This window comes from Xiphophorus couchianus, chromosome 16 (assembly GCF_001444195.1).
Source record: "Xiphophorus couchianus chromosome 16, X_couchianus-1.0, whole genome shotgun sequence".
In the NCBI taxonomy this organism is placed as follows: domain Eukaryota; kingdom Metazoa; phylum Chordata; class Actinopteri; order Cyprinodontiformes; family Poeciliidae; genus Xiphophorus; species Xiphophorus couchianus.
This window is the reverse complement of record NC_040243.1, coordinates 6306106-6319231: the sequence shown is the minus strand read 5'-3', so window position 1 is coordinate 6319231 and position 13126 is coordinate 6306106. Positions and strand designations below refer to the sequence as shown.

At 38.3% G+C, this 13126-nt stretch overlaps 1 protein-coding gene across 1 annotated transcript in view; it reads left to right on the top strand.

The window, feature by feature from the left end:
* Window positions 1-13126, top strand: part of mrc2 (mannose receptor, C-type 2) — a 28149-nt gene that overhangs the window by 2138 nt on the left and 12885 nt on the right. Inside the window, exons 2-11 of the mRNA XM_028041510.1 lie at window positions 3852-4250; window positions 7797-7970; window positions 8070-8234; window positions 9043-9156; window positions 9349-9492; window positions 9580-9771; window positions 10371-10525; window positions 10595-10699; window positions 12517-12632; window positions 12715-12863. Coding sequence (XP_027897311.1) covers window positions 3852-4250; window positions 7797-7970; window positions 8070-8234; window positions 9043-9156; window positions 9349-9492; window positions 9580-9771; window positions 10371-10525; window positions 10595-10699; window positions 12517-12632; window positions 12715-12863 — 1713 coding nt within the window. The remainder of the gene's footprint in view (window positions 1-3851; window positions 4251-7796; window positions 7971-8069; window positions 8235-9042; window positions 9157-9348; window positions 9493-9579; window positions 9772-10370; window positions 10526-10594; window positions 10700-12516; window positions 12633-12714; window positions 12864-13126) is intronic.

Sequence of the window (13126 nt, the reverse complement as noted above, 5' to 3'; positions counted from 1 at the left end):
TCACAAAGCAGTGATGAACTGAAGAAGATCAATCCTGAATTCAAGGTTTTTACGGTAATGTTCAAGCAGAAAGTGAAAAATAGTGAACGTTATCACTTAAGTCCTTTTGGGTCTTGAGAATGTAGAGCATACATTTTCACCATACTTTGATATTTTATAGTGTTAAGTAGGCCTGTCACGATAGCAAATTTTGCTGAGCGATTAATTGTCTCAAAAATTATTGCGATAAACGATAATATTGTCTGAAGACCTTTTTACACTGATTTAATGGAAATGACGTAATAATGCATGTGATTTCCTGCCAAAGATAGATACACTTTATTTTCAAAAGAATATTTAACAGTGGAGCTGATAAACAAAATAAACAAAACAACCAAAAACAAAACGGATTCTCAGTCTCCATTAACAAAAAATGTACTTGATAAAAACTAAACAACATAAAGCCAAAGTGGAAATAAATACTGCGTTCAACCAAAAGAGTGCAGATTATGAAGTCTGTATATTATGTTGCCCTTCAGTAATAATTAGATTTAAATAGAGAAGATGGGCACATCGACTACCTGATGCAATAGTTCACACTACATGATTTTTGCTTCTATTTTTTCCCTTATGACAATCTTAGAACATTGGTCTTTCTAAGATTGTGTGGTGTGTTACGGTAGATCGTCGTTGCAGCTCCGATCTAAATCAGGGGTTTTTCCCGACTGGGAGCTTAACGCAGCCTGTTGAATGTGACAGGCAGCCAATCAGAAAGCGAGGATTCTCATCTGCGTTTTCTGAGGGGAAATTACCTCGGGGAATCCCAAACAGCTGACACGGCGCAACCCGAAGTCCAGCCGACGTGGAAACAACATTAATGTTTATTCAACATGCAAAGAATATAGAAATGACAAGGGGAGGAGTTGGAGCGAAATTGCTACCGTAGTTGATAAACCCAGTAACTTTTCAGCTGTTCTTCGTTAACGTGACGTAAACAGGTTATAATGATTTTCATTCAGTCAGGACTGACACTAGCCACATGCATTGCAGGTAGACTGTAGTAAAGCACTGATTAATGCCTGGTTTTAAAATTAGTTCACTGGACTTGCAGCCATTATTTTGTGCCCATTGTTGGACACCACACGGCAGGAACGAACCCGATCGAACAGTTATAGCTAGGATTTCTGTCGGCTAATGTGTGGTCTGTCAGGTTTTAAAAATGGGCCGACAATCGGCTGACAGCTCTAAGATTGTGTCGTGTCCGCTGGGCTTTACACTAAGGAAATGAGGAAGGGAAGAGTCAGTGGAGAGCACCGGAGTTGAGCCTTTTTTCATTCGGTGTCATCAACAGAAAGAGAAAAAGGCCGGAAGAGACGATAATGCCGATAATTGAAATGACGTCGAGAGTTTTAATTTATCGTACGATTAATCGATTTATCGTTTATCGCGACAGGCCTAGTGTTAAGTAAGTCATATAATATGATTATTAGCTTAGAGGCCTTGATTGTTCATTTCTCTTCTTCACATGTTTGTATTTGGTGGTAACCGGAAACCTTGTTTGGTTTAAAAGCATTCTCACTACTTTTACTATTCAAATAACTCCACATAGTGACTAACAAGTATAGCATCGTTGCAGTTTTTTGCTAATTTCCTCAGTGAAATAATTCACTTGTTTTTATCTTCCTTAAACGTTTGCACACTTCCTAGATGTTTCATTCATGAATGACCAGGTCAAAGACAAAGCAATCATCAGTCTCTGTTGCTCAGACTTAATGCAAACAAACATGGCATTTAATTTTTTTGTGGCCGATCACATCCGAGGACAGACTAGAGTCATACAGTTTATGGATCAGTACCATGTCCCTGTATAATGAGCCATACTATTAATTACAGCATAAAGCTATTTTTCTCCCAAATTGGCAAGAAAGGTTGTAAATAAAAGTAACACCCTATCCATAAATAATACTAATAAAAAATAATGACACATTAAAACATTAATAGGAAACTACATGGATGTTTTGTTATTGTTTACTATATTTATGGCCACATATTGTGATCTTCCTGGGTTGTTTATGCACTTGAGTAGATGCAAATTGAAACAACAGACTTTTTCTCCTATTATTTTATTGTTTTTCATTATGATGTTAAAAAAATCAGCAGACAAAAGTGACATTTTGCTGTTATTTAACTTGTTTCCATTATACTAAAGCACAGCGAACCCATGAATCACATTGTCTTGTTTATTCTATGCTTTTATTGCCCCAGCCACCCCCAGGAGTTGCATTGGCTCCCATTCAAACATTTCCCCTTTTTTTTTTGTGGCAATGAAAAAAGAATACACACATAAGAAAATTTCAGAAAAATGCTGATTTAAAAAATGGCAGCTAGTGAGAAGATTTTTAATATTATTGGTGGTCATTGCTAACATTTTTCCAGTTTGCTCCAGTTCTGGTTTATATTACTTGATTTAAGGCATCAAATTCCTTTTTAATTAATGAAATCACCTTCTTATTTGATTTTTTTTTATTTCTCCAACTCCTTAATGAAACTGGAATGCTATTTTGCAACACATTTGGTTTGACTTTAGGCTTGTGTGGGGAACGCAGTAAACTGGAAGTAAACAAGTCTGACGTAGCTCTGTCTCTACAACCAAAGCCTTGTTATGAAGCCACAAGGTTTTTTGGGGAGTATTTGTAAACAAAATTTTTAAAAAATGCAGCAAAAAATAATATTTTTGGTGTTGTTAGAAAAATATTTGTGGTAATTTGTATTTTTCTGCACCTTGCCCAACAGACGTGCATACACTGGCTGTAAGGAGCTAAAGAAAAAGGACACGCGTCAGTCCTGTCTTTCAAATTACAGGGATTCGTATGCAAGGCTTGATGATCCATTGTCTCTATGTGCATAAAAACAGAAGAAGATGTTATTTGTTCTTGACTGGGTGGTAGGAAGCCAAGGATTTGAGCTGACCAGGGTAGCAGTCAGTCATGTTTTTTACCTAAAAGCGCAGGGATCTTTCACAAACTCACTTCCGGACCCTGCAGAGAAGGAATGCTGAGGGTTCTTCTCTATTTTGTCTCAACATCAGCTACAAGAGTGGAGAGTTCTGTTTAATTTGGCAATTTTCCTTTTAAACAGTTTTAATTTAGATTCTTGTGTGTGTGTCTCTCTGTCCCAGATAAGTCTCACACTTACTGTATCTGCTTTAATGGTCTTGATTTGTTGATTACCGGTCCCTATAAATGAAACTAAAGTAGTTGGAGGAAAACATCTTTTGCTTCATTCTCAAGAGTCTTTATGGCTCTTGAGAATGAAGAGCCGCATAGTGGCTCTCTTTCCTATGTCTCTTTCTTCGTGGAAAACTCTTTTTGGGTTTCCCACTTGATACTCAAAGAAATTTCTTCTAAAATCGTTTTTAAGCACTGTGTCGAAACATATCCTCTATGAGAACCAAGTGTAAGATTACCACTGACTAAAAAGTTTCTAATTCATTCGGCAGTCCTAGTAATAATAAAAGCATTCATCCTCAAAAACCACTAGCAGTTGCTTTCCCAGCAGTCAAACAAGTCAGAATTGCACAATATGAACCGTGCGAGCAACCGTGCTTCAACTCTTAACATTGGGTTGTGTTGCATAATGTTTACACTGAATATTAGAAGCTACTTTAGGATTGCCACAGGATGAATTGTTACTACTTTAAAGTGTACAGATTGACATCCAGGACTGAAACTAGTTCAAACCCAGCTGGGCATCCATTGTTGGTGATAACGATCCGGTCCCTGACCTCTTAGCTGTTAACACAAAATTCTGTTTTCATCCCTGTTATTGACCGCTGCTGTTGTTTCCGTCTCTCTCGCTCTCTCTTTGCACAGCGCCAGTGGAATCTGATGATTTTGCTTTCTTCCATGAGGGCTCCGACATGTGCCTCGGGGTGATGACTGACTCTCTGAACCTGACGCAGTCCTGTGAGGAGCCCCTCCAAAGATGGAAGTGGGTGTCTCGTGGCCGCCTGTTCAACCTGGGCTCCTCATTGTGCCTGGGTTTGAACCACAGGAATGTCACGTTCGACTCGCGGTATCCTGCGATAGCCATATACAAGTGTGATCGAGAGCCCCCCATGGTAGACTGGACCTGGAACTGCAACGAAGTGCTGGAAAAACTCAACAACGTCTTTCAGTCCCCAATGTTATTCAATGTGTCTTCTAAGTTTGACTCACCCAAATGGAGACTGTACGGTGACGACCAGGATCTCTGTTCCAAGACATATCAGGGTAGGCATCACATGTTTAATTTCACTTATCTGGAGTTTTACTGATGCATAAATGATAAGTTTGGGTTTGTGATAAATATCTAATCTGAAGTTATACAAATCAAAATTACAATTAAATATACAAAAAAAAGTAAGAACATAATAATTTCAAAAAGGAAATGCCAAAAAGAAGTAAGACAGTTGGAATTATCTGTGTATTTTCTTTAATCCCAAGATTCTCATGCCCACAGTATTTGGATAAATGTCTCTTAGCCTAACCAGCCGTATGGTTGACCATTGTTTTTGGCAGAATTCTTCATGTTCATCTAAATTCATTGGTTTCCTGGCTTTAGTCTTTGCAAATCCAATTTTGATGTGTTTGGTAACAAAGTCTTATTTAAACACCCACCTGAGTGCAAAATTCAGCAGGATTGGGTCAGAGGTCAACAACCTTTACAATCCAAGCTCTTTGAAAAAACAATGAAAAGCAATGAAAAAAAAAGAAAGTTAATATCAAACTATAAAATCCCAAACCCAAAAGAACATTTATGCAGCTCAGGATTCGACTCTGAAATAATTTTTCACCACAACTCTGTTTATAATTATGAAAACCTTCTCACAGAGTATCATGATGAGGCACGTGTCCCTATTTCTTGTCTTGTTTGTTTTTATCCTAGTTAGCAAAAGTTATTAATGAAGCTAAGAGATAACTTGGTCATTTTGATAGCAGTTGTATATCATGGTGCGCATCTATGTTTGGCCCGTTTTGCCATAATACCCCTAAACCAATTGCCTTCAGGCTTACCTAATTAGTAAATGTAGTGTAAACCAATCTCAGTACATGTGTTGTTTCAAGACCAAAGCACACACCAGACAGGTCAGGGATAAATATTTGGAAAAACTTAAAGCAGAATTTGGTTAGAAAACAGCTTCCACTTCCACTCCCACTTTAGACATGTCATTTAATCATAATACGGCTGCAAACCTCCCAAAACATAGTGATTCACTTTTATCAGACAGTCAAGAGGCATGGGGGAATGGTAACTCTGAGGGAGCTCCTCAAGTTTCAGAGTGTGTATAGTGAAAGTTTATTTTAATAAAACAGCAAATGACGGAAGAGGAAATGACTAGCAAATTGAATGAGAAGACAATAACAGAAACATTAAATCTAACAAACACATCCAATGCTCAACAGTAAGTAACAACTGAACTAACAGAACGGGAAGATAAATAAATACTAAAAGCAAAAGCATCCAAAAATTACATAAGAAATAAGGGGAAATAATGAAAATACAATAACAGAAAATAACAGGAGCAAAAGTCCATAATGATAGGGGATCATGATAGCATTATTACATTTCAAAACATTGTTCAATTCTTCTTATCCAAAGTTATAAGAGCTACAGTGGAGGCTCTGAAGAGACACTTGTGGCTTCAGAGTTGCAGGTTGCAGACCCCTGTTTTAGACCCACCTGATCATAAATAATGGTGGTAGCAGCATCATGCTGTGGGGATGCTTTTCTTGAGGGCCAGTGAAGCAGGTTGCTGAATGGACCTAAACACAGGACGGTGTTTAGGTCCTGGAAGTTAACAATAGACCAGACACTGGGTTAGAAGTTCATCTTCTCATAACAACCGTAAACATACAATCAAAGCAACAATTAAACTGTTTGGATCAAATCAGATTCATGTGTTTGAGCTATTTTGCGACGTAATTTTTTATTTTTATATTTTTTCTTACAAAGGATTGGCTTAAAAGGGCAGCATTATACATAGTATGTTACACTTTTCAGATTTTTACTTACAAAAAACTGGAAAAGCTTCTGATTTTAATGTGACAAAATGTAAAACATTAGGCCTGTCATTATAACAAATGTTGCTGGACGATAAATTGTCCCTGAAATGATTGTGGTAAATGATCAAAAAATTTTCTCGTGAGACCATGTTCAAGTAATAATAATGCAGGTTTGCCATCTCAAAAATTTATAAGCTTTAATTTTGTAAAGAACATGTAACACTGGAACTGGAAGATGTTTTAAACAAAACAACCAAAAACAATAAATAAAAATCACATACAACAGAAACCATAAATGCAATGGCTTAAGAAGACTCTGTAAAAAAAATTTCTCTTTAAAAAATTATATTTATTGAGCTCCTTTTAAATTAGCATGTGATTAATTGACTAATTGTTTTAGGATTTAGCACCACGAATACTTTTAAAAAGCCCTATAAAAGATGCAGAACTCTGGCTCCTGAGGTTGGAAATTGTAAAGTTACCTTTTTTATTTAGTCTTTATTTTAAAGGTCAAAGTAAATTACCTTAAACAGTTTATTGAACCTCTTCTGAACTGAAAAACCGAAAACAAACGATTCAAGAAGCTAAACTAAACTAGCACAACAACCTGGAGGAATTCCTGGTTGTCTGGCTTTGCCTCTTTGCTTCCTGACTGAGCCATTCCACAAGGCAGAATTTAATTGTTTCCCCTTTTTTTGCTCTGGAAATCGTTTCTGTTACCATAAATTAAGGATAACACATGCAAGCGCATCTCGAACATTTCCCCAAACACATACACGCGCAGTGACTCGGAGAGCTTCTCCCTACTGTGTGTGTCCACCAGATGGGCTTACTGTTTGTGGATGCCACAGCTGTATCCGATCAAACGGATAAAGGAGAACGCTGCTTTTCTCCTCCGTTTGAGGAGACGGAGTGGCCCACCAGTGAATGCCCCGCCAGTGTTTGTAAACTGCCATCAAACACGGAACGTTTTCCTTGGCCTCAAGCATATTTGCTTGTGTGTAAAGTTTTCATTTCAGATTAAAACTAACCATCGTGGGTCTTAGCTAAGCCTCTTTTCCTGCTGCCTGCACCGTTCCTGCAAATATTAAATGTTTTTCAGAAATGACTGCAAGCCTCAGCGAAGTCTAGTCTGTAGTTAACAGGTTCTGCTTGACTGCAGCCAAAACCAGAACATCTCCCTCCACTTTTTTCATCAGCTCTCCTCTCTTTTTGCTTTCACGTGGCAGGGTAACTGCATGCTTTGAGCTTTTCACGTTCAGCCAGCGATCTTCGCAAGTTTCTGTGTGATAGACTCCTACTGGTGCAGAAGAAATGCCTCTAGGTTTAGTCACGTCCAATACAGCCTGAAGCGGGGAGGGAAGACAAGGAGAGGGAAAGCTTTTTCTCTCTGGTTTTATGGCTGCTCTCCCTCCACTGACCTGATTTGTTTTGGAAAAAAAGCGTCTTCCTCCCTTTCTCCTCTTCTTTTACCGTTTTGTCCTCTTGTTTTATAGTGTTTCTAGACTGGTGCTATTCCACAACGCCTTCAATTGATGTCTAAAATCTTTCTCTTCTTTCATAACTGATGATTCTTACATGATAAAAGATGTTTAGTTTGCAAGGAAAAAAAAAAGTTTGCAAGTGGAGCCGTTTGCCACTGTTTGACTTCCTGTTTTTCTTGTAAGATCATCCTCTGTTTTTGCCTCCTGCAAAAACAAAGGCCTCATTTAGGATCTTCACTTTTAAAGGCCCTCACAAGCATTTACAGTCTCTCATACGATTTCTGTCCAGAGATCTACACCATCCAGGGGAATTCTTACGGCCGACCCTGTTACCTGCCCTTCATGTATGAGGGCCAGTGGTTTCACAGCTGCACAAGCACCGGCCGTGAAGACGGCCACCTTTGGTGCGGAACCACCTTTAACTACGACCGGGACCAACGCTGGGGGTTCTGTCCTGTGAAGAGTAAGTTCTCACCCGATGTGTTCAGAACCAGACCCGTGGGGAAACTTTGCCGGATCCGAACCGTCTGGCTGACATTTCAGACCTTTGTTCTCCTCTCAGGCAGCAGCTGTGAGACATTCTGGGATACGGACCCTCTGACAGACAGCTGCTATCAATTTAACTTCCAGGCCACTCTGTCTTGGGACGAGGCTCACCGCAGTTGCAAACAGCAGGGGGCAGACCTGCTGAGCATCGGCAAGCTACATGAGCAGACCTACATCAATGGTAAATAGATTAACTTTATACTGTATGTTCTCCTTTTCAAACTTAAACTCTATAATGCTTTTATTGGGACAATTTAACAAGAACATGTCTGAAAAAATCAAGGATAGTTGCATTAGTTATTGATATTAATGATGCTGTCTTTATTTGAAATTTTCATTTAATTTAGCTCAATTAGGTTAATTTAAGAAGCACCTAATTTGATTTGGGGTGCTATTTTGAAAAAAGGAAGCAGATCTAAACACGGCTAAGTTCATTTCCTTTTAATACCGATATAGATAAATAAACAAAGCTATATACTATATGTATCCAATGCAGTTTGATTATGAACTGGAAACAATAGAGCTTGGATTTCTCATGATCAAGATCAGATTCCTTGATGAAATCCATATTTCCGTGAGATAAAAATGTTTTTAATGTCTTCGAGTAATTAACTGAGTTTTCTGTAAAGATTGATGACTAAGATAAATTGTGTATGTGTGATTGAACTGAGATGCTTTTTTTATTTTTGTGTGTGGGTAAAGTGCCACTTATATAAATAATCTCATCTACAAATATTCTAAATGATTTTGCACATTCTTTCAAATTGTCAATTTTTTAAATCTGTTTTTATTGGATTATTTGGTGATTTTTATTGTTTTTTTGCATCTCACCAGATTGATGAACTGGTGACCTCTCCCGTGTATATGTAGAATCTAACATAATTTTTCTTTATTTGTTGTATTTTTGATTTGCTATGCAAATTACAGAGGCATTATTTTGTTTTATAGAACCTTGTGTTATTTCAGAAATACATTTGCTTTGCTTGTAGGTATTCTGAACGCTTACAGCTCTTCTTTATGGATCGGCCTCAATGACTTGGACGTCAGTGGCGGCTGGCAGTGGTCCGACTCCTCACCAGTCAAATATCTTAACTGGGATAAAGGTCAGACTAGGAAAGCAACCCCAACCTCTTTGTTTTTGTAAATTTCCCACAAAGGGCTGCATGCAGTCTCGTTTTAGAAACAGCTGAGCTCTCTACTCAAAGATCCATTTATGAGTTTTACAGAGCGCCCACAGTGAGTTGGTAATTTTTTTTTGTTTTTCTAAAAAAAAAAATTATTTTACTGAACTACAGAGCATCCGACTCACGCCGAGGACGACAACTGTGCCGTGGTCCAATCTGAGTCATCGGGACGCTGGCAGAACCGGGACTGTTCTGATGCTCTGCCGTACGCCTGCAAGAAGAGGCCCAACGCCACTCTGGACCCCTTCACCACAGGTCCATAAATTTAGCTTTCATCAGTTAAATAAATCAGATTCCATTTGGCTAAAGCCTTTACAGTAAATTGATGGTTTTATTCTACAGATTCATGGACAGATAATCATAAATATGAGTGTGATGTGGGCTGGCAGTCCTTCCAGGCCGGTTGCTACAAGCTCTTATCAGAGAAGAGTGACTGGAATGTGGCTCAGAAAGCATGCCAGAAGATGGACGCCAACTTGGTCAGCATCCACACTCTGCCAGAGATGGAGTTCATCATTCGCAACATAAAAAAAGGTGATGTGCTGTAATAGCACGGCACTCTTCTTTCTCTTCCTGCAGTATCCCAAACCTGTGTGTTGTAGCAGCTCCTGGAGTTAAGGATTGTAATGGATACTCTGACTGGTACATTCTAGGAAACTATGCCATAATGATTGAAAAGGTTTGCTTTAAAAAAGAAAATGATTTAAATACTGGGCATTCTTCACAAAGTCATCTTTTTCCATTCTGTTGGCTTTTTATTAGGGCTGGATTTAAAAGAAAATTAATCGATTTGAATTGATTTTCCTTTAAACAGCCCAATATGGATAAATAGAAACCATAAATTGATTCGTTTCCTCAAAATTCTACATGACTTCTTGAATATTGCAAGATCTTTTCAAACATTGCAAAAGCATTGAGCGCACCACATTTAAATTACTGCATTTTTGTTTTGTCATGTAATTGCATTAGGTTCAATTCTTAATATAAATGCTCATATTTTTACTAATCCATCAAGCTGACAGAATCGAAAAATTAGTCAAATTGAATCTTGAATCTAGTCCCTGTGAATCATATCGAATCGATTTCATAAATCTGAATCGATGCTCAATATTACTTTTTTTGTCTGTCTTCAGACCTCGACCAGGTGTGGATAGGACTCCATGACAGAGAAATGCAAATGGACTTCCAGTGGACCGACCACACCCCCGTTATCTTCACCTTCTGGCATCCGTATGAACCCAACAACTTCCGCAACACCCAGGAAGACTGCGTCTCCATGTGGGGCCCTGTGAGTAGCCTCAGATAATCGGGTGTGAGTGTCATCCGTTCGGAAACATGAAGCGGCCGTTGTGTGCAGGACGCCCGTTGGGATGACGTCCCCTGTAATACATCTCTGCCCTTCATCTGCAAGAAGCTGGGAACAAAAAGCGACGGGAAGCCCCAAAACCAAGAGTGCAAACAGGTGTTAAACGTTTTCTTTCATTGCATTTGCTGCTAGAAATTACTTTTAAATCACATTATATCTTTACACTTTTGTTTGTATATGTTTGTTTTGTTGCCCATTTTGAGGTAAAATGAATATTCTATGTCAGATAGATTAAAACCCACCTAAAGAACATGATGTTTGTTTAACATTCAGTTTAAATCCACAAAAAACTAAAATCAATTCAAACTGGACCAGTTTTGCAAAACTCATCTCAAGACTATAAAGTCTTTTTGTGACTTTTTAGCCAATAATTATTGCCTCCTTTGAGCCTATCGAAGCTTATAGTGTTTAGAAATGTAAACACATGGTCATTGTGGTAAAAGGAAATCCATGTGTGTGTCCTCGGTGTGTTTTTAGTAGCCTGCTTTTACCTCAGATAGCTTTAAAGTATTAATGCTTTAAACAAAAGTAAGTCTAGAGATCAATGATGGTGTTTTAACTCTCTCTCTGAGGAGCAGTCTGGCAGATCAATTTCTCCTGCTTCTGGAGATAGTGTTGTTTTTCTTTCTCAGCATAACTTATGTGCTTTATGTGTAAATAAATAAAGGGAGGGTATAACACAAAGTTAAAGCCTAGGGGGAAAAGTTTAGGACTACCAGATACTAACACAATATAAAAATCTGAATTTTGTGTTTGCACCGCTTGCATATTTTGTCTAAATTATTTAATCAGTCATAGTTTAGGCCCTGATTTTGCTAAGAGATACCATCAGTGAACTTTTCCACATTCTCTCATTTTACAACCATAAACTTGAATTCTTATTACTGGAATTTTATTCAACAGGCCAAAAATTAAAGTAATGTATGGTAGTAAAGTACATAGTTATCTAAATGGTTTTCAAACAAAACTTTGTGGAGTTGATTTTGATTACTTTCAAAGACGAGTTAGCTTATAAAACAATAAATATACAGTAAGAGGAAAGATTTGACTTAAAACTGAGTTGGAGGTTCACCTTTCAGCAGGAAAAATCTAACAATACAGTCAGTTATTCTAGAGATGTTTAGATTTTTAAAAGAATTATGTGTAAGAAGAGCTTAAAGTCCAAACCTTAGTTAAATTGAGAACTGTGGTGAGACTTGAAAATTGATGTTCACAGTACTCTTCATCCAATCGAACGAGCAAAAAGCAAAGTTGGCAGAGAAATGCACCCAAGTGGCTTGCAGCTTTCCTTGGAGCAAAATGTGAAATTTATAAAGCTTTCACCAAATCCAAACCCATGTTTCTCTTTCCAGACTTTTTATTTGAGAAACGTATCCTTTCATTGCACTACATTGTGTTGGTGAAGTACATAAAATCCCAATAAAATGCATTCGTGGCATTCGATAAAGTGTAAAAATGTTCAAGGGCTTTTCACTTTTGATCAAAACAACTTGCCGTAGTAAAACAGGGAGGAGAGGTTTTAGTTTCAGCAGACCTGCCCTCCGATGGAGCTGTTAGCTCAGACTTCAATACAGCTTGAGTGTTTTCCTTACTTGTTTGTGCAACAAAAAAAAAAGAGTTTATTCTCACAAAGTTGAACGTTATAATTTTCATGCAGAATCTCCCCTCACTTTGCCTGCTGGCAGAGCTCTCAGTCTGGACGAGTCTTTGGCTTTAATGCATGACCTGGCAGGAAACATTTAAGACAGAAAATGCTATCTCTGTGTCTATCTTCTTTAACATTTCATTCTGCAGTTACTCACTTCACTATAACTAATTAGATTCTCTGTTTTTTTTTTATCAATATCTGACATATATTGCTTCCTGGATATAAAAGAAACACATTTTTTTTCTCTCTTTGGCTGTCTTCTCAGGGATGGAAGTGGCACAGTCCAGCTTGTTACTGGGTGGGAGAAGATTTGTCCACATTTGATGAGGCCAGAAAGTTCTGTGAGGCGCAGGAAGCTGCTCTTGTTACTATTGCCAACAGGTAGATATGGAGCACACACAGAGTTAGATGCACAGGAAAGCTTCTTTGCACTGATTGAAATGCTTCGTGCTTTATCGCAAAGATTCGAGCAGGCATTCGCCAGCAGCCTGGTGTTTGGTCGCTCTGGAGATTCGTTTTGGATCGGGCTCAATGACCAGGCTACTCACGGGTCATTCCGCTGGCTGAGTGGAGACGAAGTGACCTACACCCACTGGAATCGAGACCAGCCGGGTAAGTCACACAAGTCAGCTTTAATAACATCTCTATATGAGTTTTGTGTGGTTATGTAGCCTGATGTTTGAGAAAGTTCTGAAGGGCTGCAAAATTACATGTTTCACTTCCGAAATAGTTATTCTCACACAAATTGCATAGCTGTCACTGCTCTGCCTGAAAAAAATCTCAATTTTAATGATGGATGTTGCTTCCTTCACTTAATGTGACACATGTTTACAACCTGCAGAAACAATTAGCGCTAACGCTGAGAACCAACCCCC